At 32.0% G+C, this 25,100-nt stretch overlaps 3 protein-coding genes across 3 annotated transcripts in view; 2 read left to right on the forward strand and 1 right to left on the reverse strand.

The window, feature by feature from the left end:
* Positions 1–353: 353 nt before the first annotated feature.
* LOC131670810 (uncharacterized) lies at positions 354–5,169 on the reverse strand. The gene is made up of 5 exons (XM_058946756.1): positions 4,700–5,169; positions 4,319–4,435; positions 4,193–4,245; positions 2,099–2,672; positions 354–1,813 (listed from the first exon to the last, which is right to left on the reverse strand). The coding sequence occupies exons 1-5, from the start codon at positions 4,878–4,880 to the stop codon at positions 354–356; spliced, it is 2,385 nt and encodes a 794-aa protein (XP_058802739.1). The 5' UTR covers positions 4,881–5,169.
* Positions 5,170–5,410: 241 nt separating this feature from the next.
* Positions 5,411–12,687, forward strand: LOC131670997 (uncharacterized). Its single transcript, XM_058947091.1, has 7 exons — positions 5,411–5,633; positions 9,526–9,710; positions 9,796–10,191; positions 10,910–11,168; positions 11,652–11,944; positions 12,027–12,270; positions 12,343–12,687. The coding sequence occupies exons 1-7, from the start codon at positions 5,429–5,431 to the stop codon at positions 12,480–12,482; spliced, it is 1,722 nt and encodes a 573-aa protein (XP_058803074.1). The 5' UTR covers positions 5,411–5,428; the 3' UTR covers positions 12,483–12,687.
* Positions 12,688–17,896: 5,209 nt separating this feature from the next.
* The window catches only part of LOC131670989 (small ribosomal subunit protein eS17), a 41,097-nt gene continuing 33,893 nt past the window's right edge, over positions 17,897–25,100 (forward strand). Inside the window, exons 1-2 of the mRNA XM_058947079.1 lie at positions 17,897–18,033; positions 18,305–18,456. Coding sequence (XP_058803062.1) covers positions 18,031–18,033; positions 18,305–18,456 — 155 coding nt within the window. The 5' untranslated portion in view covers positions 17,897–18,030. The remainder of the gene's footprint in view (positions 18,034–18,304; positions 18,457–25,100) is intronic.

Genomic DNA, 25,100 nt, shown 5'->3' on the forward strand with positions numbered 1-25,100 from the left:
GAGAAAATTCTTTTGTCTATCTTGATCATTGAATGGATAATCATAATGCGATATGAAAAAGGGACATGATATCTTAGAGAAAATGTAACTTTGTAGAGTAATAAATATAACTATCATTCGCATGAAATCATAAAGGAAATGGTTCAATACTTACTTTATATTTAAGTGTGTGTGTGTGTAATATTCGGAAGTCAATATTATTTTAATTATAATTATTATTAAAGAAATTTATGATAGTGAAACCACAAGTTTGTAAAGCAATAAATAATTATGATGTGTACGAAATTATAAAAGGATTGGTTCAATATTACTTAATAATATAATATATATTAATTAATGTATTATAACATTTTTTAATTCCAATACATATTACAAACGCTAGAAATGTAATCGTTGCTATCAAACTTTAAGTACACACAAGTTTTATCAATATTTTCTGTAAATGTCATTTCGATGTTTTGATTTATTCCTATAACTTGCTTCGTACAGTGTAACTCATTACTGATTACATCATCACCGATCACTTCAATCTTTTTGTATGTCACATACTCTTGTCCATTTTCCATGTTTACAAGAAATTGTTGAATCTCTATATAATCCCCATTTTTTAAAGACGCAAAGGAATTGTCTGATCTGTATAACACTTTTTCAGATGATTTAAATGGACATCCGTTCTTTACCATTTTTTTATAAGCTCTTACTTTCTCTACAGGAAGTTGTAATTGCCTAACAATATCTTCATTGACTTTGGTTCGTCCAAAATATCTGTATGCAAATTTTACACTGTTCTGAGTAACATTATTATCTAAATACCTTACATATTCTAAACAAGGTGACTTTTTTTTCTTTTCTATGTGTTTTCGTATTTTTCTGATACTTTCGTCGAAAGATAAATATCGACACACTTGGCTCAAGACACCGTTAGCTGCATAAATAGTTTTTTTTATTCTTCCATTTCCTGATTCAAATACATATCCGCTATGTGCGTATAAGGGACCCCAGTCTGCAACACTCTGTGCTAAGTGCAATAATTGATGTACGTTGTACGTCATTGCATCAACAGTGTACAGCTTCTCTGTAGTATAAACGAAATCTTTCAAAAGCAAATCTGCTCTTTGTAATTCCATTACAGTTATTTTAGTTTGCAATAGTATATAATAGGCTTCTACTAACAATGACCAGTGATTCATATACTCCTCAAACGCTGGAATTTCTTCAGATATATATTTTAATACTGGTACGCTGTAATATAGAATCCAATTACGCCACTCTATTGCTTTCCAGTAAGCTCGATCACGTAACGAACGTGACAATCGAGTTAATTGTGTAGGCACTTTGATATTATTCAATAGTTGATCAATGTCTTTTATTTTATTTTTAGGAATTGAATAAGGTTTATTTGAAGAATTTAACCAATAATTAGTAAATTGATTGCCGAGGCCTCGATCAACACAGTGCAATGAACATGGAACGAATCCGTCAATTATATTGAAAGGATATAAAAGCAGCAAGGGACTAACATTCTTTACACCAAACTGGGGAGTATTTGATTCAACCGATCTCTGCATTAATATAAATGTAGCATCTGCCGTTCGTCTTTCAGGAAATTCATCTAGTATAGGATATTTCATAGAATAACCAGTATCATGACGAATCAACGAACCGGGATGCAAGCACCAATTACATCCGTAATAACCGTTAAACTGAACCAAACCTTGCATCGGTGCTCGTGCGACGGAATCCACACAACAGCACAATGCATATACATATAACTTTCTTGTTTCATTATGCAGTTGCACTTCAAATCCATTTTCTGAAAGTTTATTCATTTGGTCAGTAAAAGCACGTAGAAAATAGGTCATATTGGGTTTATTACGCCCGAACCACAATGCACATGTTATTGTTTGCGTGGCACGAAAATTTTGGGGAGTTTCATTTACAACTATTTGTATAGGCCATATTGAATATTTTGAACTTTTAAATACTGGGCTTCCGTCGCTATTGAAAGTTACAGTAACGTAAGATTCTTTCCGATCAACCGGCAATGATTCCACAAACTCATTATATTTCTGGCCATCATATATATCTTTATACATACCATAATTGAATTCCTTGTTTCGTCGGGAAACAATTTCGCTATAAAAGTCCTTATTACTTTCGATATGACATCGTAGTTCACTTTCTACATCAAGAAGAACGAAATAGTTACTGTACGAAGGATCTTTCAAGTTAATGTATTTATCACATGCCTCACAAAATATTGTTCGCTGTTGTTTAGTAAACGTTCCGAGATAGACCTGACATAGAGAACAAATAGCGTGATACTCCTTACAGCCTTTTGGACTGAAGATACTATGAATTTGATAATAATTGTCAGGAAAAATATCCTTATTTAAAAACATATTTAGCATTTTGAACAAATCAATTATTCCCTTTGTTGGTACATGATATTGGGTGCAAAATGTCATTACAGCTAACATAATTTCTATTTTACTAATGTTTACATGTGAATTAATACAGTCGTTACTATCTTTATCATTAATAATTTCATCTAATTTTATTTTTTTTCTCTTAGCGGGCTCGTTTATATCAACTGTTATATTAATAAAATCTTCTTCGTCACTGCTTTCATCAAAATAATCTCCATGTTCGTGTGAAATCCGACCAATTTCCTACATTAAACAAATTATTCTACATTAGTTTTCTAAGCAAGCGATATTTGCATGGTTCATACAAAATTTATTTATATTTTCACTTTCTAAATATATAAAACGATCAGATCTTATCCAAAAATATGTAGAAAATGTTCAAAAGTATGTAGAAAATTCTACAGCGAAATATGCAGAGAAACTTGCTGATACATTCTAAATATTGATTAGTAAAAAGTCTATGAAGCCGAGTTTTGCATAACAGTTTTTCCTTTATTAAAAGGTACGAAGAGGTGGGGGCGGGTCGAATTTGATTTTTCTACAAGTTTATTTGCGCAGTTTTATGCAGAAAATCCATGAACCTTTAGCAGACAACGTATCTGCATGTTTCGCTGCACAATTTTCTGTATACTTTTGTTCCAATTTTTTCTATAAGAGAAGTATAGGATTTTATTTTTGTGGCTAATTGAAATCGTTTTGTAATTTTTTTTAAAAGTAATATAAATATGAGCAATTCCACAGAAATAGGACTATTCCACTATTTTTCTCGTTTATCAATTTTGACGTTTCGAGTGAGATTTTGTCCGCATCACTCATTTTTTAATGAAGCAAGATATATTTAGCGTAAATTAGCAGAAGTTTGTTAGAAAAATAAAAAAAAAACAACAAATCTGTAACAAATTTTTGTTTCTAAGTGTATAAATAAATGTTTTCAATCATATTAGGAACAATTACGAATTTATGTAGCAAATAATTCAATAAAACATCATATAGGAATCTAATTTTGTTTAACTATCATCACCTTTCTAACAAAATTCACATGAATAATACAGTAATTTCTCAAATGAATTCATTAACTCGATATGGAATGCATGTGGATTTTCCATGTAAAATCGTAAATTTCATGTGGATTTTATACGTTGATTTATCAATTCCATTTTTATCAGGCATGGAAAAATTGATATGAAAACATGATGGGCGAATCTATACAGGTTTTTGTCGTATGGAAAATCCACTTAAAATTTTCTTTCGCATGCATTTTTTCATTACGGCACAAGACCACATGTGAAACAAAATATAAGTCAGTTATAATTAAAAGAATTTCATATAAAATTCATATATATTCCACATGGATTCTATCTGTTAATCAATTTATAAATGGAAATTAAATCATTATAAACTTCCATTCGACATGTACATCATATATATATATATATATATATATATATATATATATATATATATATATATATATATATATATATATATATATATATATATATAGCATATACATTGTACCCTAGTTATTATAGTTTCTGCGAATAGAATGTTATTGTAACGAGCGAGAAAAAACAGTAAATTAATATATCTGTGGCAGAAAACATACATAAATAAATATTCAATAATATTGCGATTTTTTTTTAATTCACGCTCATAACTTTATTATCTTCAAATAAGAAATCTACCTATACCTTTATTTTTATTGTTCAATTTTTGTAAATATCAATCCTAGTGAAAAGTGTGAAAAATAAGCAGATGATTACCATATTTTCTGAAACTGATTCAGTGTCATCAATATAGATGTCATTCACTTGACCTGGAATAAGTAACAAATAGATTATTATCAATTAAAAAAGTAGACTTACAATATCAGTACATTATATTATTACCTTCTGAATTTAATTTAACATTCTGATTACAATTTGATGTTGTATTTGACAGTGCAGCTGGGTTACTAGATCTAGTTAAGCTATTTGAAATACACCTTTGCATGTAATTATCTTGTGCTGAAAATTAGTAATATTTTAATAGAAATTTCATAGTTTTAGGTCAAGTTATCGTGGTTAAATTTCAAGTACAAAAGAAAACAATTGATCTAACATAAAAACAAAGTCACTGGTATATAAAATGTCAATACTACAAGAATAGCATCAGTGCAAGTACAAAAGTATACAGTAAAAACATGTGTATAAAACATAATATTAATTGTGATAAAATATAAATTAATACTGATAAACAAATAATTAAGTATATGGTTATAATTTTCTTACCATTATCTGAAGAGTTATATACTGATTGCAGTTCTGCATGATCAGAAAAAGAGGTATGTAATCTCCTGATAAAACTGTCGGTATCACTGATTGAACTCGATAAATTAATATTCGATTCGGTTGCAATTGAACTTTCAAACACTATGTCGTTATCGTTGCTATCACTACTAAGACTTCCCATTTTGTAAAATTGTAAATAGTTTGTAATACGTATGCTATAGCAAGTTAATTACTTTTTGTTGTAATTTACTCTCTTCTAATAAAATAAAGCAGAATGGTCTAATAAAATATTTAATAATTAAAGTGAATCAACGATTATGAGTGACCGTGAAACGGAATACCAAGTGATACTGCCTCGAAACTCAGTGAAGGTGAAGCAAATCGAAAAATATTTATGAAAAATTATTATAAATGATAGCTGAAACAGTTGTTCTTCCAGTGCTGACTGTAAAAATTATATTTTTTAGTTGTTACAATCCACAGGCAATTGAAAAAAAAACATTTCAAATGCACTACGCCTCTCTTGTGGCATTTGTTAATTAGAGAGCGAGACAAACAAAGAGGTACAATTCTCCCTCCAGAATTTTCTAGCAGAACGGTGAGACAAAGCAAGAGGCACAAATAGTTTTAAGATTTTACCGCGAGACAAAGGAAAAGTTCTCCTTCTTAATTTTTATTTTACACGGACACGGATTTAGATTTATATAGTTATTATTATTAATTATTATTATGATGGAGTCTGAGTACTACGCTAAAATCAAATATATTGAAGATAACGTTAAAGATATCATACCAGTAAAAAATATAGTGGAATTTCAAGAAAATCCTAATGATGCCATTATTCAATTTGACAAAAATGCCATTTATACGGTCCAGTGGATTGATCACACTAACAATTCTAAGCCATTAGCTATTCAAATTTGTAGTATTGAAAGTGAGTAAAAAAATATATATATATTTGTATATGTATGTAAATATATATGTAGTATTGAAAGTAGTAAAAAACATATATGTATACATCTAGAAATATATCTAAACTAAATATTCAAAAAAATATATTTTCATCGAATGACTTAATTGACAAAATTTATTGATTCAAGCTAACCGAATACTGAAATTTGCAAAAAAAAGTGTTCGATGAATCCTAATGTTGGATGTTGGATCCAAGAGTTGGATGTAGTATTATATATACCTTAAACATAATATTATTTTAAATTGAATTTGTTCAAAATCTGATTTATCTCAATACTGTATTCTCCATTATCACAGGAAAATTCAAGCTTTGATCCCATAATTTTTGTTTTGAAATTCTTTGGATGCATATCAAGTTCATTAATGCTTAAATAGAAGTATATTGTGACAAGATAATTAAAAAGAGTTAAAAATGAAACAGAAGAATCCAACATATATATGCAGTCATTTTTCAAATTTTTTCAATTTCTAATTAATAATTATTTTCAAATGTCTGCAAAATTCTTGGGATGTACGTATGATTATCTTGTTTCATTTTTCTTTTTATTTATTCCAACGAGCCTTATGTCACATTTGTAAGCATTATTATCATATGAACTTCATCATCATTTATTTATCAAAAATATTATCATAAGCATATCAATTAAGTTTGTTTTCAAATCTTTTTGATGCATATGAAGTTGACACGTTATGAAAATTTGATACAAAAAGATTTTCTCTAACAGTTAAATTATTAATTACAAGATAATTAAAAACTGTTAAAAGTGAAACAAATAGAGTTTCATACTTAATAACTAAACAGTTAATTGTTTTGTGTTCTAGTATTTAAATATATTTTTGCTTTTGTTTAACTTAATTCAATTTAAAACATGATTAAAATTTTGTTATCTATTCACATAAATACCTAGTCTCATTTACTTAAGTACTTGCACACTAGTTTAGTTTCAAACAATACAAATGAATTTGTGAATACGTTTTTGTTACTAATTTATACCATCTAGTCATTTACTCTTTTATTTAAAAACAAATATATAATCAAACTGTTATCCTATTGTTTTATTCACATTATTGCTTTTCATATTTGTCTGCATTTCGTAATTTATATTCTTCTGAATTTATAATCTTGTTATGTTTATAACTGTTCGATTGTTGAATGTTCAATTTTGGTATAATAAAATTTAACTTATATTTTTACTTGCCCATTGTCCAGTCCTATTTATTATTATATTATTATATTTTTTAGATTATATAAATATACTTTCATAAACTTGACCATCGTCGTAAGAATTTTGCAGACAATCCAAAATTATTATTAATTAGAAATCTTTATACAGCTCAATTACAAAATAAAAATAATAATAATTTTAATAAAGGTGGACACATCAAGTGTCATTTTTATTTGTTTATAATTAACTTGTTATTAATAATTTAACTGTTACTACTGTGTTCAATATATATATATATATATATATATATATATATACAATTATGAATACAATTTACCTCCAGTGAATCAAAATTGAGGTACTGTGGTTGGTGAAATAAAAAAAATTATTTTTGTGCCAGTTATAATATTTTGCACACCAATCGAATAAATAATATATTAACAAAGTTTTCAATTATCTTACTACATAAAGTTAAATCTCCCCCCTCCATAAGACATCTTTCAAGAAAGGTAAAAAACAACAGGAGAGTAGGTATTTATAATTATGTGTTTTGAATTTATTAATTCAAATTAATTAATTCAAATTAACAAGTAATTGTCATTGAATTTCTTAAAAACTATGAGGTTTAGGAGAAAGTTGTATGAAACAAAAATGTCTTAGAATTTGTCCAGAAATAGTCTTAAATTTTTTCAGATTTTTTGGAGAAAATTTTTGATTTTTCAAAAAACCACAAAATTGAAATTTCCAAAAAAATTTTCAAAAAAATCTGAAAAAATTTGGTAGCGCTCTTTGGCTTATTTTGAGACTTTTTTATTCTCATAAAATTTTCACCACAGTCTATAGTTTCCAAGAAAAAAAATAATCAAACATTGTGCAGATTTTTTGTTCAATTTCTTTTCTCGGAAACTATAGACTGTGGGGAAAATTTTATAAGAACAAAAAAGTCTCAAAATAAGCCAAAGAGCGCTACCAAATTTTTTCGAAAAATTTTTTGGAAAATTCGATTTTGTGGTTTTTTGAAAAATCAAAAATTTTCTCCAAAAAATCGGAAAAAATTGAAAAGTATTTCTGGACAAATTCTAAGACATTTTTGTTCTATACAACTTTTTCTTAAACCTCATAGTTTTTGAGAAAAAAAATGGTAACGAAAAACGCATTTTTTTTTCAGATTTTTTGCATTTTATCAGCTATTATAGAAAAAAAAGCTTAAGTACAAAAATTTTCTGTTAAAGTTCAACAATTCCGTGCACTCGTGGTTGAAGAGCGGTTCCAATATAGACGTTTTTTATGCAAGAAAAAAATTCACTAGTTTTCTTGTAAAAAATCCGCCATATTTAATTTCGTACGCAAAATCTTTAAATTTTCAGTCCGGATTCGAATTCGGCATACTCAGAAACGTAAGGACGGTACCCTAGATCAATTTATTGTTTCGTTTTACAAATGAATTTTGCGATCAAAAACATGCCCAAAAAATGAGGTCTTTGGTCGTTAATGTGTTAACCTGGAAGAAGCTCATTTATCCGTGGTATACATATTAAACTTTGAGAAAATATCATTTGAAGATTGATTTTTTTCTTGTTGCTTTTAAAATGACGCCAGTGATGTAAATCGTTTTTACAAAGTTTACACGAATTCTTTTAACAACTATAAGAACATTTTATCCCTAGCTATTTTTCTGTAAAGTTCATTGTTTCCGAGGAAAAAATTACAAAAGTACCAATGTCATTTCCAATGGAATTTCAATGTATTTTCCAATGTATTTCTGCCAATCCAGCTAGATTTCTCGGCCAATGTAGGTGGATTTTTGTGCCAATCCAGGTGGATTTCTCGGCAAATCCAGGTGGCAAGTGTTTGGCTCTCGTTGCGGTGCTTCGTTGATGTTGTTCACCTGAGTCAGCCACGGGAGACGCACTAACGAGGCTAAGGCACGTGCTACTCTTAGCTAGGGCCCGTGACTACTGGTGTCGGGTATAATTCTCGGGCGTGTGCGCTGTATTATCTTGCGTACACGGGTTTTGGTGCGAGGGTTAAGGTATCTCTATCGACCGTAACATTTTTGTTGAACAATTTAGTTATAATCAATCGTCTTACGATAATAATTAAAATTGTATTACGTTTGTAACGATTTCCAGTTATTACTGTTTTGATACAAATATTTATGAGCAACTGGGCTGGATCTGTGCATCTGCATACTGCCGTCGTTTGACTCGAAGCGTTTTGTAAAAAGGCATTCAATCCCCGAACGGTAGATAAAGAGCTAATTTGTTCTAAAATTGGCGCGTTATAGTAGTAGTCGAAATTAATTTATATGAACTTTTTTGTCATTTGTTGCTTTCTGAAAATTAATTTGTCAACAGTTTATGAAACCTACTCGTATAGCAGTTGTACCTTTCTTGAAAAGTGCGCTTACGCGGGTGAGGGGGTTAATAAATCATCAATTAAAATTGAAGAGAGGTGAAAAAAAATAATTACTTCATCTCTGAAAATTTTTTTAGAACTAAATTAATAGTAATCTAATAAATAATCATTTTTATTTAACCGAAACGCAAACGTATCTATACCATCCACATGCATCGATTACCACTTATAATAATATAATAATGTAGTCTATTTAATCCAGACAATAATTTCATTGGAGATTTTTATGATGTGACTTAATTGAATATATTTATAATGAATTGTTTTTAGTGATTCACACTGAAGAAGAACTTCAGAAATTTTGTAAAAAAAGAGGAGTATTTCCTCATCTACATGATTCTGTCATCGAACGCTATTACGAATCGGAAAGCAGTGAAGATGAGATCAATGTCCAAGCGAAAAAGTCTCAGCCAATAAAAAAAATTAGTAAGAGGACAATTAAGGAAAAGCCATTGGTGAGTCCTTCATTTACTATTAGAAACTAAAAAATTCTTAGCCTGTGGGTTCTAAAATAAAAATTTGCATACATAAACTTTGTAGAAAATTGATATTGGTGCACAAAGAGAAGTTATTGAGGCGAAGAAAAAATTCCTTCAATCTCAAACATTGGTTTTGAAACAGCCCCATGCGATCCATGATTCACAGTTGGATACGAGTAACAGTGAGAAAAATGACTCGCGTAAATCCGTAAACATGTCTGACCCGATAAAAAATGAAGAAAGTCGCTCAGCTGTCTATTTAAGAAAATTAGAAGAAGAATGTGAACAATTAAAAACTGAAAATTTAAGGCTGAGAAGCAATAACGCCGTTTTAAATGAGAGAATAGAAACCTATCGTATCCTCAATGAAAGATTACAAATAAATATTTTGAAGTACGATAAAGAATTCGAAGAGTTAGCTAAAATAGATGAGGAGAAGAAAAAATTGGATGCTATGGTAAGTACAAGATTTATATATATTTTTTCAGACTAACTAAAATGGGGAGACACAAACCTTAACCTTCATAGGGTACCCCTATATAGATCGCGAAAAATGGTAAACTGCTGTTTATTACGTATTGTTGAATAAACCCAGGTAAAAATCCATTTGAATTTTACATGAATTTCTATGTTGATTTCCATATAAATCCCCATTGAATCATTTAGATTGCATATGTAATTATATATTAAAATCTTATTCGTTTAGAAAATTCTATATCTTGAAATCATCAAAATCCATATGGAAAAAACATCTGGATTCAACTAGATTCACGTATATTTTCAAAAATCTATGTTTTAAAAAAAGTTATTTATGAAAAAGTGACTATTGTTTTTAGCTTGCTTGTACTAAAAAAATTTTAAATATATTGAAGCGAAAAACTTTGGGGGTATTTCTTAAATAATAAACATTCTTAAGGTCTTCATCAGAATTCGATATCTTATTTCGTTTATCCGGGAAAAATTATAAACTGAAAATTTGAAAAGTGTGGAACGTTTGGATGATATTCTTGATTATAAGACATATACTTCTTTGTACAAGTTTATTTTTTAAATAGTTGTTTTGACTTTCACTGTAGTCTTTGGAACACCCTTAGTGGTAATGATAAAATTAATAATAATGAAAGTAGTAATATTAATAATAAAATTAATATAAATAACATGAATTGTTTTTCAAGAGCCCATTGGCAAAGAGGTTGCAATGTTCCACCCCGCAGCACACGATTAATAATAGTAACCCAGAAGTGTCTCCAATAGTTAGTCATAAGGAAGATCCCAAAGAAGATATAAATAACTCGCTTGAAAACAGATCTTTCGAACGAACATCTCAAGCACAAAGTCCTTTCGATGATAGATCGCTCAATAATAGTAACAACATCGAAATTGATGACATTTCTCTTGAGGAATTGAAAAAGAAAATGCATCCCTCGAGCAAAAGTAATAATAACATACATTTCGAAAGTTATATTATTACTAGGTAGACATATGTGAATTAAAAATTCCTAACAAGTAAAATTTATTCTATTTTATTGCCTACGTTTCAAGCACATAGTTTATGCTCCGGTTCAAGGTAAGAACAAACATAAATATTACAATAAAATTTTTAAAGACGTTTTCTTTTTATACATATATTATTATCATCACTATGAATTTCCGCTTTCGGTCTTGCAAATTGACCTTGTTAAGATTTTTTGTTACTACGCCTTTTAAATTCTTAATATAATATTTATGTTTGTCCTTCCCTTGAACTGGAGCATAAACCATGTGCTCGAAATGTAGGCAATAAAATAGAATACATTTTACTCGCAGGGAATTTTTAATTCACATATGTCTACCTTGTAATTTGTGGATTGAACGAGTTTTAAATATGCAATACTAATGAAATTAATTCATTACTATATTTTCAATAAACATTTTTAGAGAAGTTAGATTTCCATTCTCAATTATCGCCGACGGTCCCATCAAAAAAACCTCGTTTTTATGATGAAGAAACTGAGGACTCAGGAATAGTTGACATTGCAAGCTCGAGCAATGTTCGTAAAACGAAACTGTCATCTCAAGAATTTCGGAAACTATCGGCTGGTCTCTTCAAGACAAAACATAAAGATAGTACAAACACTAATGGTAGTATAGACGATTCAGTTAACGACGAATCATCGTATTTTTGTAATTTTGGACACAAAGAGACTGGAACTAATTCAGATGATGTGACTGTGAGTGTAGCATTTTCATCATACCGCTTATTATTCATATGTTGTTGGAAATAATTATTGAATTATATATTTTTCATTTCAGACTACGCACGTATGGCTCAATAAAGAAAAAAAAATATTACTTGATGAATGGAAGAATGGCTTTAAATCGAAAGACCCAAGTAAATATGTTAAATATATGTTGCGCTTATTACATACGGACGAAAATGGTGGTTATGAGGAAAACCTTAGTAAAAAATGCGTTTCCAGTGACAAACCATCATATACGCCAAGAGGCATGAATCGAAGAGTTCCACTCACTTTGAATGAGCATTTAACCCTTGAAAGTACGTAATAATTTTTAGTTAACTTGCGAATTATGAAATGTTGTTGTCTAATTAATCACTATTTCATTGCAGAGTGTTTGAAAACTTATCTTAATAAAACATCAAAATTAACTTCGGAAGAAGCAAATAAGATTATAGCAAAAAAAAATGCCTTTATAACGGAAGAAATCAACACATGTGTAAAAAACCAGAAGAAAAAATTAAATATTTAATTAGAGTATAAAATATCTTTATAATGGCTTAATGGAAATGAAACATTGAGATTATATTTATTTTACTGTTAGTTTCTATTTATAATTTAATTAATATATAAAAAATAAATTATGTTTAGTTTTCATGTGTAAAAATCCAGAAGAAAAAATTAAATATTTAATTAGAGTATAAAATATCTTGATAATGGCTTAATGGAAATGAAACATTCCGATTATATTTATTTTACTATTAGTTTCTATTTATAATTCAATCAATATATAAAAAATGAATTATGTTTAGTTTTCATGTATCTAAAACGACTTCATTCTGTGATGAATAAAAATTTATATGATTTCCATGACATAATCAACCTGAATTTGATATAAAAAATCCACCTGAATTCACCCAGAATTCCGCCTGGGTTTCCATTGAAATCCTTTTCAATACGTCATAAAGTCCACCTTAATTCTATAAAAAATACACCTAGATTGGCCGATTATCCACCAAATTGTCCGTGACATTATTTGAACCAACCAGGATTTTCCGTAAACTCCACCTGGACTGATTCAGAAATCTACCTGGATTAACTCAAAAATCCATGTGGATTTACCAAAAAATCCACATGGATATATTCAGAAATGCACAAGCATTCGCCAGAAATCCATCTGAATTGCCGAAGAATCCATCTAGATTTGACTGAAAATCCATCTGGATTTAACTAAAAATCCATCTGGATTTACCGAGTAATCCGGCTGGATTTGTCGAGTGAGCCATCTGGATTTGACTAAAAATCCACCTGGATTTGCCGAGAAATCCACCTGGATTTGCCGAGAAATCCACCTGGATTTGCTAAGAAATCTACCTGGATTTGCTAAGAAATCCATCTGGATTCGATGAGAAATCCACCTGGATTTGCCAAGAAATTCACCTGGATATCCACCTAGATTCCAGCTGGATATCCATGATGAATATCCATGTGGAATCCATATGGAATCCATATGAATCCAGCTGGATATACAGATGGAAATTCATCATGGATTTCCAGCTGGATTTTTTAGATAGGGTGGGCTGGTGTGATTCGTGACCGAATTGTGGGTCCATTCCGTCTACCGCGAAACCTCAATGCTGGTGCGTACCTCGATTTTCTGCAACATGATCTGCCAGCTCTTCTAGATGACGTCCTCTCAGATCAAAATAACATCATCCTGATGCACGACGGAGCCCCAGCCCACTTTGCGCAGCCTGTCTGGGACCATCTCGACGAGGTAATTGATTACTGTTTGTTTTTTATTAATTTATAAAAAAAAGTATACTGATTTCTATGTTTTTCCAGTCTTACTCTGAGTGAATAGGCCGTGGTGGTACCGTAGAATGGCCAGCACGTTCCCCAGATCATAATCCATTGGATTATTATGTTTGGGGAACGTGCAAAGAGGCCATCTACTCTAACGGTCCACCTGGCAACGCAGATGGATGCTGGCAGGCTGTTCAAGAGTGGGCAGAAAATATGGCCCCCGATCAAATACATAGAGCGACGCTCCAAGTTTTACGAAGAGCTCGCCTATGTATACAAATGGATGGGGGCCACTTTGAACAATGCATGAAGGCAGGGGGGGATCCTGGTGATGGAGTAGGCGACGAGGAGCTTGAGAGGGATCCAGAAGATGATAACGATCCAGACTGGGAGATGGACGAATAGAAAGAGGTAAGTCGTAGAAAAGTCGTAAACAAAGTTGTTGGGTTATTGGGTTATTGGGTTCATAGAAAAGTCGTAAAAAAGTCGTAAAAAAGTCGTAGAAAAGTCGTAGAAAAGTCGTAGAAAAGTCGTAGAAAAGTCGTAGAAAAGTCGTAGAAAAGTCGTAGAAAAGTCGTAGAAAAGTCGTAGAAAAGTCGTAGAAAAGTCGTAAAAAAGTCGTAAAAAAGTCGTAAAAAAGTCGTAAAAAAGTCGTAAAAAAGTCGTAAAAAAGTCGTAAAAAAGTCGTAAAAAAGTCGTAGAAAAGTCGTAGAAAAGTCGTAAAAAAGTCGTAAAAAAGTCGTAAAAAAGTCGTAGAAAAGTCGTAAAAAAGTCGTAAAAAAGTCGTAAAAAAGTCGTAAAAAAGTCGTAAAAAAGTCGTAAAAAAGTCGTAAAAAAGTCGTAGAAAAGTCGTAGAAAAGTCGTAGAAAAGTCGTAGAAAAGTCGTAAAAAAGTCGTAAAAAAGTCGTAAAAAAGTCGTAAAAAAGTCGTAAAAAAGTCGTAAAAAATTCGTAAAAAAGTCGTAGAAAAGTCGTAGAAAAGTCGTAAAAAAGTCGTAGAAAAGTCGTAAAAAAGTCGTAAAAAAGTCGTAAAAAAGTCGTAAAAAAGTCGTAAAAAAGTCGTAAAAAAGTCGTAAAAAAGTCGTAAAAAAGTCGTAAAAAAGTCGTAAAAAAGTCGTAAAAAAGTCGTAAAAAAGTCGTAGAAAAGTCGTAAAAAAGTCGTAGAAAAGTCGTAGAAAAGTCGTAGAAAAGTCGTAAAAAAGTCGTAAAAAAGTCGTAGAAAAGTCGTAGAAAAGTCGTAGAAAAGTCGTAGAAAAGTCGTAGAAAAGTCGTAGAAAAGTCGTAAAAAAGTCGTAAAAAAGTCGTAAAAAAAGTCGTGCCCAAAAAATGAGGTCTTTGGTCGATAATGTGTTAACCTGGAAGAAGCTCATTTATCCGTGGTATACATATTGAACTTTGAGAAAATATCATTTGAAGATTGATTTTTTTCTTGTTGCTTTTAAAATGACGCCAGTGATGGAAATCGTTTTTACAAAGTTTACACGAATTCTTTTAACAACTATAAGAACATTTTATTTCTAGCTATTTTTCTGTAAAGTTCATTGTTTCCGAGGAAAAAATTACAAAAGTACCAAACCAGGGGGGGATCCTGGTGATGGAGTAGGCGACGAGGAGCTTGAGAGGGATCCAGAAGATGATAACGATCCAGACTGGGAGATGGACGAATAGAAAGAGGTAAGTCGTAGAAAAGTCGTAAACAAAGTTGTTGGGTTATTGGGTTATTGGGTTCATAGAAAAGTCGTAGAAAAGTCGTAAAAAAGTCGTAAAAAAGTCGTAAAAAAGTCGTAAAAAAGTCGTAAAAAAAGTCGTAGAAAAGTCGTAAAAAAGTCGTAAACAAAGTTGTTGGGTTATTGTGTTTATTGGGTTCGTAGAAAAGTCGTAAGCAAAGTTGTTGGGTTATTAGGTTAAAGAAAAAAGTAAAAAAAATATAATATTTTCTATTTATTTGCAGTGTTTGGCGGAATTGCGGTCCTGGCTGGAGATTTCGTTAAACTTTTTGTTATTGTTGTTAATTTTTTTTTTTTCATTATTTATTATTAATTTATCTTATTATTATGTTATTGTTATTATTATTTAAGTTATTGTGTTAAAAAATGTTATTGTTCAGAAATTGTTTATTATTAATAAGTTTTACAAATAAAAATTAATTTAAAAAATGTAAAATTATTTTTTAATTCGACGCGCGTTGTCGTGATTAGCTCTGGCACGAAACTGCCTTTGTCAGCGTAGGCGATACAGTCATCCCGCGCGAGAGTGTTACTACGCCGTCACCGCATTACTACGCGGCCGCCGAACCGCCCACGCGTGCTTAACGTGTACAATTAATACGCGCGGCGCAATTATACATAATACTAATACATATAAGTTTTACATTACATATATCAAGATTAAGTGAATTTTAAAAGTGGTCACTTAACAATCTACATACGAATATAAATATATATGTATAGATCTATAAATGATGATTAGACCTCGTGTTATTCTCGTGTTTATTTTTAAGAGATATTTCCCGCCATTTTGGTACTATTAAAATAAAATGTATAAAAAATATTTTTATTTGTCATAAATTATGTTTGAGCTACAGATATATTTTATAAAAAAAATGGGATACCTCACGTACGGTGTAGAAATCAATTATTTTAAGAAAAAGCAACTGATAAACTCAATTTTCCCAAAGTTAGGTCTATTAGCCTACATTTGGTTGGGTAAGGGTGGTTTATGGGAGTTTGGTGGGTTAGTGGCAGGTTGGTTAGTTGAGGTAGCTCGCTCAGGCGTAGGATTAAATTATTTCAGGAAATAACAAACGACTTAACTCGTGTTTGCCAGGGTTAGGAGGTTTAGCCTGCTTGTGTTTCAGTAAGGGTGGTTTATAAGGGTGGGGGGTTAGATAGGTTAGGGGTAGGTGGATAAGAGGTATGTTATGCAGCTGGGATAACTCGCTTATAGTGTAAAATTCAATTATTTCAAGAAATAACAAACGACTAAAGTTGCTTTTCACAGGATTAGGTGGGTTAGCCTGCATGTAGTTCGGTTAGGATGGTTTATGGGGGTTTGGTGGGTTAGAGGTAGGTTGGTTAGTTGAGGTAGCTCGCTCATGCATAGGATTAAATTATTTCAATAAATAACAAACGACTAAGCTTGTTTATCTCAGGGTTAGGTGGATTAACCTGCTGATAGTTTGACGGGGGTGGTTTCTAGGGGGTGAAACACCCCTTAAATATGATTTTTTTTAAATCCGGAAACACGACAATTTAATTTTGGTATTTTCTCATTATCAGTGCGATTTTTAAATCACCCGAGCTGATTTACTATATTACATGTCGTAAAACAGTACAAAAAATAGTTTATTTATCCCTATTAAAAAGGGGGTTGCAACCCTTCGGTATAAATGTTATGTCCTTAAAAGCGCCTTTTTATAAGAAATTTTTTAACGTTGAGTTTACTGAAAAATATTCATTTGATGCTGAGAAATATTAAAAAACTGATTTTAGGGGTTGATTTTCAGGGTGGATTTCACCCCTTAAAAGCCCTTATAAGCCGATAAAAAAAAACACGTATCTAATTTTTTTTCAAGTACTACAACATATCCCAAAATCATTCAAATCGGTGAGGTCGGGTTGGGGTGGTTCCCTTGTTAGTTTGATCTGAAGTACTGTACCTGCTATAATTTGGGAAATATGCACGCGGTTTTAATTAGTTTCTCGATTAATTAATTTTAATGAAGTTCAATTAGTTTATCGATCATCTTAAAACAAGTAATTTAACAAAGTGCCTTATTTTAGGAAAAAGCGAATGACTAGCACACTATCTCCTGGATGCTTTGAGAACTATCAATTTCTGCGCACGCGTATTATCAATTTATAGGCACCGATATTATTTGAAATAATTAGACAATTTTTTAAGCAATTTTTTTACATTTTCTCCAATAAGTTTTAAACATATAAAATAAGAAAATTACGAGCATTTGAATGATATATTTAAAGTTCTAAGTGAATGTTACGTATCGGAGATAAAAAATTTTTAAATTGAAATTTGCAACCACGTTGTTATTTAATATTTCCGCGAAAGGTAAACGAAAGAATTCTAGGGTAAGATCTTCAAAATGAGCATTAAAAGTTCCTTCAGTTTCTATATATTTTATGTTTTTGCCAAATTTTTAAGTATTAGATTAACGAAGCCATAGGTCAGACTATCAGAACCAATATTGGTTAGAACCAAACCTTTATATTACAATCTGCATGTTTTCTTTCCTCTGTTCACACCGCCGAAACGAAAATGGTGAGTCTTCTGATTGAACAATTTTTTTATAACAAATCCATAATTATCATAATAATCCCTTTTCGATTCATATGAATTTTTATTTTATACACGATATTATTAATTATTTAGTAAAAATGACAAGTTATTGGTCAATAGAAATCAAGACATGATTTAATAATACTGTTTCGGGTTAAAAATACTATCAATTCTACAGTAATATATATTCTTTACTGATACTGTTAAACTATTCAGGTCGTTTTTAATCTTTGAAATGTTTAACTTTGTATAGGGTCGAGTCAGAACAAAAACAGTTAAAAAGGCTGCCAGAGTTATCATAGAAAAGTATTACATGAGATTGACGTTGGATTTTCATACAAACAAAAGATTATGTGAAGAAATTGCTATAATTCCAAGCAAACCATTAAAGAATAAAATTGCTGGGTATGTAGTCAACTAATTAATTACTAACTTTATGAATAGAATGTCAATTTCAATAATTTTAAGGAAAGACAAATAATACGTTGTACATGTTACTTTGATTATCTTGCCGAATTTACAAAATGACTATTTACATGAAAAATATATTCTAAATTGAGTTGTACTATCTTCATATTAGAACTATGTGGGAAATGTTTAACATTGAAGGCTCTGCTTTATGAATAAGTCATCCCATTATACTTTTTTTTTAGAATAAATTGTAATACGAAATATTTATGAATTTATTTTAAATCACCGAAGTGTGATAAATTAAGTAAGCTTAATAAGTATATGTGAAAATTATCTATTTTTATGTGTCAAGTTTATAAATATAAGACTATTATACAACAGTTATATATATATATAAGTATTTCTTAATGTAATTACTAAATATGTTAAAGAAGTTTTGAGTATAGTAATATAGTAAAGTAGTTTTGAGACTCTTACATTATTATAAATTAATGATACATTAATCTAACAATAAATCTCTTTTTCTCTTGATTAATATTGGACATAACACATGCGAACTTAAAATAATTCGTGATCAAATAAAAAAATATATCATATTTATTTATTCAATTAAACCAATATATATGCAATTCAATCACATTAGAAATAGCTGTAAGCCTACTTAGAATCATATAGCTTTTGAGTAGTATTGGATACAAAAAATGATATAAACTAGTAAGGGAACATTCCCAACCATCCTCCTCCAATTTTACTGTAATTTTGATATGTTCCAGTTAATTGAGAAATAAAATGTGTTTTTTTTATCGATGAAAAAAGCTTTCTAAGGGATGAAAGCTACCCTTGAAAATCATCCCTCAGAGCAGTTCTTTATCAATATTTTTGGTTTCAATTAATATTTTTCAATAATACAAAGTAGAAGGTAGTTGCTTTTCATAAGTTAATTTTTTCCATTTTGTTTCATTGAAAAATATTAATTGAAACCAAAATATTGATAGAAAACTGCTCTAAGAGGTGATTTTCAATAGTGTCTTTCACCCCTTAGATGGCTTTTTTCACCAATAAAAAAAAGTATCTTTTATTTTTCAGTAAGCTGTAACATATCCAAATTCAATTCAAATAATTTAAATTGATCACAAAAAATTATACTAGATATATTGCTTTAAATATGTTTCAGTCTATTTGTTGAATTTTCTTTTAATATGTTCTTTTCTTCTGCTTAATATTCTCACTACATTGGCAATAACTTCAAATTATTAATTACAACAATGGTATTAGTTCTTTATATTATGCTTGAATAAACTCTTTGAAACTATGTTATCTGTACATTTTTTATTCAAGTTTTATTACTGATTTATAAATTGTTCTGTATGGTTCTATATGTTCTATATGGATATTATAAGTTCACTATGGTTATAACATAGTTGAATTAGTACAAATCATTGATCTACTCTTAATGAGTAATTGGTTTAAATCATTCTTTTTTTATTTATAATTTGTAATAATTTATTTTGTTCATTTTAACAATCCAATAACCTATAGTTCATAATTTGTTGGAAGTATGCAATGAATGTATAAATTATTACTTAGGACATGTATCTTTATAAATTTATATGTATCTCCTGATTTGCAGTTTCAACAATCGTCAAACCTCACAGTCACCCCACAGTTTTTTACATAGTATGCTATTAGGAAAATATCATGTTTTTTCTATAATAATTTGTTATTGTTTAAAAATTTATAGGATAAATATTGTACAATAACCTATAGTTCATTATTTCTTGAAAGTATGTTAGTATGTATAAGTTGTTAACTAGGAGGTGATTCTTTATAAAGTATACATATGTCCTGATTTATGCAATTTAGTTTATTTTTATTTATTGTATGCAATTGATTTATTGCAATTTAATACAATCACCAACCCTTACCATCACCTTTACAGCTTTTTATACAGTATACTATTGGGAAAATTTCATGTTTTTTCCTTTGTGATTTGTTATTAAGTAATAATTTAATTAAGTAGATATTTCTTCATAAAGTATATGTAGGTGCTAACAAGTGAAAGAAGTATTTATGATCCTTACCTTTGTGTCAGTACCCAACAATAGATGGTTATAGGAAAGATTCAGCCATTTATTTACAATTAATTATAAATAAAGTAAAAAGTTCAGTTACTAACTTAACTGTATTTTCTTATCAAATATATTGATACAGCAAATCTACAGTCCTACAATTCACCTTTTTTATAATCAGCCATATGCAATACAATCCTGAAAATAGAATATTTCTTGTCAAATTTTTATTATGCAAGAGTTACACAGCAAGGTTAATTTTGTATGCAAAATAATACATCAAGGTTTTGTTCTCTAAATTTCTGAGGACTCGAGACCTATGTATTAATGTATATAAATTTATTGCGATCTGACTGCATTTTTACAAATTTTATAATGTAATCTTGTCCCAAATTTCCTTCTCGAAATATTAATTATATCAAAACTTTAAAAAAAATGGTAAAATTTTTTTCAAAAAGTTATATTTGAATACTAAGAAATGTATCATAGTTCAACTTGTTTAAAAATATGTATAACATCTCCAACTTTTATAATAATTACAAGAATAAATATTAATTTTTTTCAAAAGTTATTAACTTTTATTTTAAACAATTGTAAAGAACTCAAGAGTAATCTGTATCTTTTTTTATTTTTGCTTCAATGGATTTTTGAGGATATTTTTTATAGAAATCAGTCATAAAATTCAAGTACTCAATATATCGGAAGACATACCTTTAGAAGACACATATAGTTGTGACGTGCAATAAAATACTCAGGCTTTTTTTCCTAAAAACTTAATAGAAATAGGAATTTGCAATCATTTTTGATATTTTGTTTAATACATGGTAAAAGTTGTACTTTCCAGCATTGAAATAATATCGATCAAAGTATTACATCTATTATGAACCCAACCCATTCTATCCAAACTAAATCTAGCCAACATAGCCCCAAACTAACTATTGCATCCATGGCGTAGGTACAAAAAAAATTATCCGTGATTTTTCTTTTAGCGATCCCAATTGTTAATCAAAAATTATTTAAACAAATTACCAATTTTTTTATTTCGAAAAACTAATAGCGGCAATCGATTCTACCGGAAAAATTACGAAAGAAACCTCTATAACACTTTTTTCTCGGAACTCAATTTGTTGTTGTAAAATCATGATAAGCAATTTCAACCTGAACGAGTGATGCCAAACCCATTATATTTAATTTGTTTAAATAATTTTTGATAAACAATTGGAATCGCTAAAAGAAAAAACACGGGTAACTTTTTTACCTACGTCATGGATGCAATAATTAGTTTGGGGCTATCTCGGCTAGGTTCGGCTTGGGTGTTAATGGGTTAATCAAAGACAGTAAATCTATAATTGTGGCAAACCAAAACAACTACCAAGGATCACGCACGTTTCTTATGGAAAATGGGTTCCAGCAAATTTTATTGATACTTCACCAAATGATAGTTCTCAACAGACTGATCAAAAGTCTCAATGGGCACGAAGATCTAAAACCACCCCTAACCATGAAGGATGGTTTTGGGGGATGGGGGTGGGTTTAGAGGAACATGTGACAGATTATATTGATGCGATGCTTAGCCGAAATATTTTATTAGTGTAATGGGATCTATAACTACCTAAACCATTATTTGCTCTAGGTTTACATCCTCTACCACTTCTCACTCTCCCCCTTCCACCCTCACCCACCTACAAACGCGAGCCATGTAGTTTATTAGTTCTCACTAGTTGTAGCCTAGCTTGTTCTGCAGTTCAGCCTATAGTCACTTGGTCCATTATCTTCAAACCCCGATAATTATATCCCTCTTTCCTACCTTACAACATTACCTTCTACTAATGGCCGCGCAGTACAGAATTTGTCATTTAACGGATTATCTATTATTCGAACTATCAGTATGGCTCCTTTACTTAGCTAGGACTAGTACTCCTTTAGCCTTAGAACCTTATAAAATACAATAAAGCCTTAAGTCTGTGACAAAACTCTCTCCTTGTCACCAATTCTTTTGCGGGGTAAGTGAGGCACTTTCGCTCACGGCAATTGAGGGAGAAAAGAGAGAGGAGGTCAATAAATAAAATATGTAAAGACAGAAATCAAATCACACTTACAACTTATTATTATTAATACCTATTTACATAAACATATGCGCGCATAACATAATCTAAATTATTGACCAACTAACTACAAAATAGAACAGTAAACTACTTAAGATAATCACAAATGAATATTTCGCATTTCATCCTAACTAATACCTAATCGCGCACTTAACCTATTACAAATTTACTTAAAAATTACGCAAACCTATACCGGATGAATTGCCCGGCACGTGGGCGCCTGGACAATTCGCCGGTCGCAATTTACACTACTACGAATTAAACTTAAGCGCGAACCTTTAGATAGCCGGCACGTGAATGCCTGGCTATCTTATTCAACGCGCACCGGTCGTCGCATCACCAGAGAGAGAGAGAGAGTGTAGAGAGAAAGAAGAAAAGAAGGTTTGACCTTTTTTTTTTTGTTAATGTTCCTCGCAACGTAGAGAACCTCTAACGAAGCACTGCTGCAGGGAGTGTCGGTTGTCGCTGCTGGTCAGACTGCTACCGAACGATGCTGGCTGTAGTTGTTGGCCAAGATCTGCAGGACACATCGGTTGAGGTTGTAGACCCAAAATCTGCAAATGACGTCGGTTCTCCTTGCAAGCGGGACTGGCCGTAATCGAGGATAAAGCTGTTGCTGGTAGAGCTGGCCTTCCTTCCAACTATCCCAAAACCTGCACTCTCTGCACTCTAACTAGACTGGACTCGCGCACGCATTTTTTTTCTCTCGCTCGTTTCGCGGCCGCTCAGGCGCTCGTTTTTATCCCTTCCTGACGTATTAATTAGGCGGCACGCGACGCGCCGCTTATCAGTCACGCGTCGCGCGCCTGCCTATCCCTGCATAGGCCTAATGCTCTCTCTCTCTCTCTCTTTCTCTCTCTCTCTCTCTCTCTCTCTCTTTCTCTCTCTCTCTCTCTCTCTCTCTCTCTCTCTCTCTCTCTCTCTCTCTCTCTTTCTCTCTCTCTTTCTCTCTCTCTCTCTCTCTCACCCTCTCTCTCCGCGCTCTTCAACTTTTCTGCACTCAATTGCGCTGGCCCGTCCTTGGCGTTAAAACAAAAAGGCCAAGTGTTAGGCGCATACTCTAATGCGCCCAACGTTGGTCACCACGCCTTGCCGAGTGGAGAAGGAGGGAGAAAAGCAGACGAGAAACCGGCACACGGCCAGCTCTCGTCACAAGCCTGTAAAATACAATACCGTACAAAGCCTATCAAAATGGTTTAGCATATCTCATGGCTTGTGCAAACTCACTGCACTATCTGCCTGACAAAAGCTAAGATATTCGTTAATAATGTTGTAAATACATGCTGATTTTACGTAGACATATATATTTGTATATTTTGTGACGGAGAATCTCGGCTAGGCCGATCTCGTCCGTTTAGCTCTCGCAAATGTCCGTGCGCCGCGCCAGGCTGAGAGTGTGTACGTTTGGCACACACACTCATGCTTGGACCTTTTGTTTGCGAGGTGCTGAACACGGGCTGAGCTGACGACTGGAGCGATAGAGATGGCGCAGAAGAAGAGGAAAAGAGAGAAAGAGAGAGAGAGAGAGGGAGCGCTCGAATTGCGGATCGCCGCGGAAAATTCGGGGAGTCTCTGCTAGGCTTTGAGCAGAGAAAGTCGTGCGCGCGGATTAACCGAAAGGTCGCGGTTTTTCCAAGTTGGCCCCGCGACCTCGTCGACGTCTCGTTCGCTTTCGGGGACATGCCCGGTGCGCGGACGAGCATTTTTACGTGTGAGGCTGGGTCGCGCCCAGCCGTGTTTTGAAGGATACCCGGCACCGGTGCGAGTGGGTAATCGGCGAGGCGCGTGGGTGCACGCGCGAGCAATTTGGACGTACTACAGCACCGAGCAACAGGGAGGAGGCGGAGACAACAACAGCAGTAATCAACGAGCGAGTTCCGGATTGAGAGAGCAGCATCGTAGAGCAAGCGAGAGAACGAGCGAGGAGATAAATAGCGACAACAACAAACATCAGCGAGACGGTCAGCGAGGAGCGCACCAGTGACGTCACGCGGTGGAGCGTTCTAGCCGTCAGAAAGGCTGAAGGTCGAGGTCGGTGCCGTGTTTTCCTCTTATCTCTCTCTCTCTCTTGCATGTTTGGGCGCCAGCTTATAGGTGGTAGCACGGGAGACCTGCTGGCTATCCCGTTGGTAGTTTAACAGCGGAAAGTATTTTGTCGGGCATTATTGTAGCGATTTAATTTATAAAGAGAATCGGCAGGCTGATCAGCCACCGATTCACCTTTCGCGTTCGGATTCATTGTTGTGCCGCTCGTAGTGTATAAGCGCGAGATCGCTGTCTTGTAACTCATTGTTGACGATTAAAGGATTAGTGTTAATCCGCTGTTGTGTTTATTCGCCGCTGTATCACTCCTCATCCCGACTTCGAATCTGTGCGTTTAACGTATTTATGCTCGACGCGTTATTCAGTCGTGGGAACGTCTTTTGCTTCCCGAATCCCCGAAAAAATAATTTGTGCGGACGGT

The sequence above is a fragment of the Phymastichus coffea genome, unplaced genomic scaffold, assembly GCF_024137745.1.
Source record: "Phymastichus coffea isolate CEN01 unplaced genomic scaffold, Cenicafe_Pcof_1.1 PCOF00009, whole genome shotgun sequence".
Lineage (NCBI taxonomy): Eukaryota > Metazoa > Arthropoda > Insecta > Hymenoptera > Eulophidae > Phymastichus > Phymastichus coffea.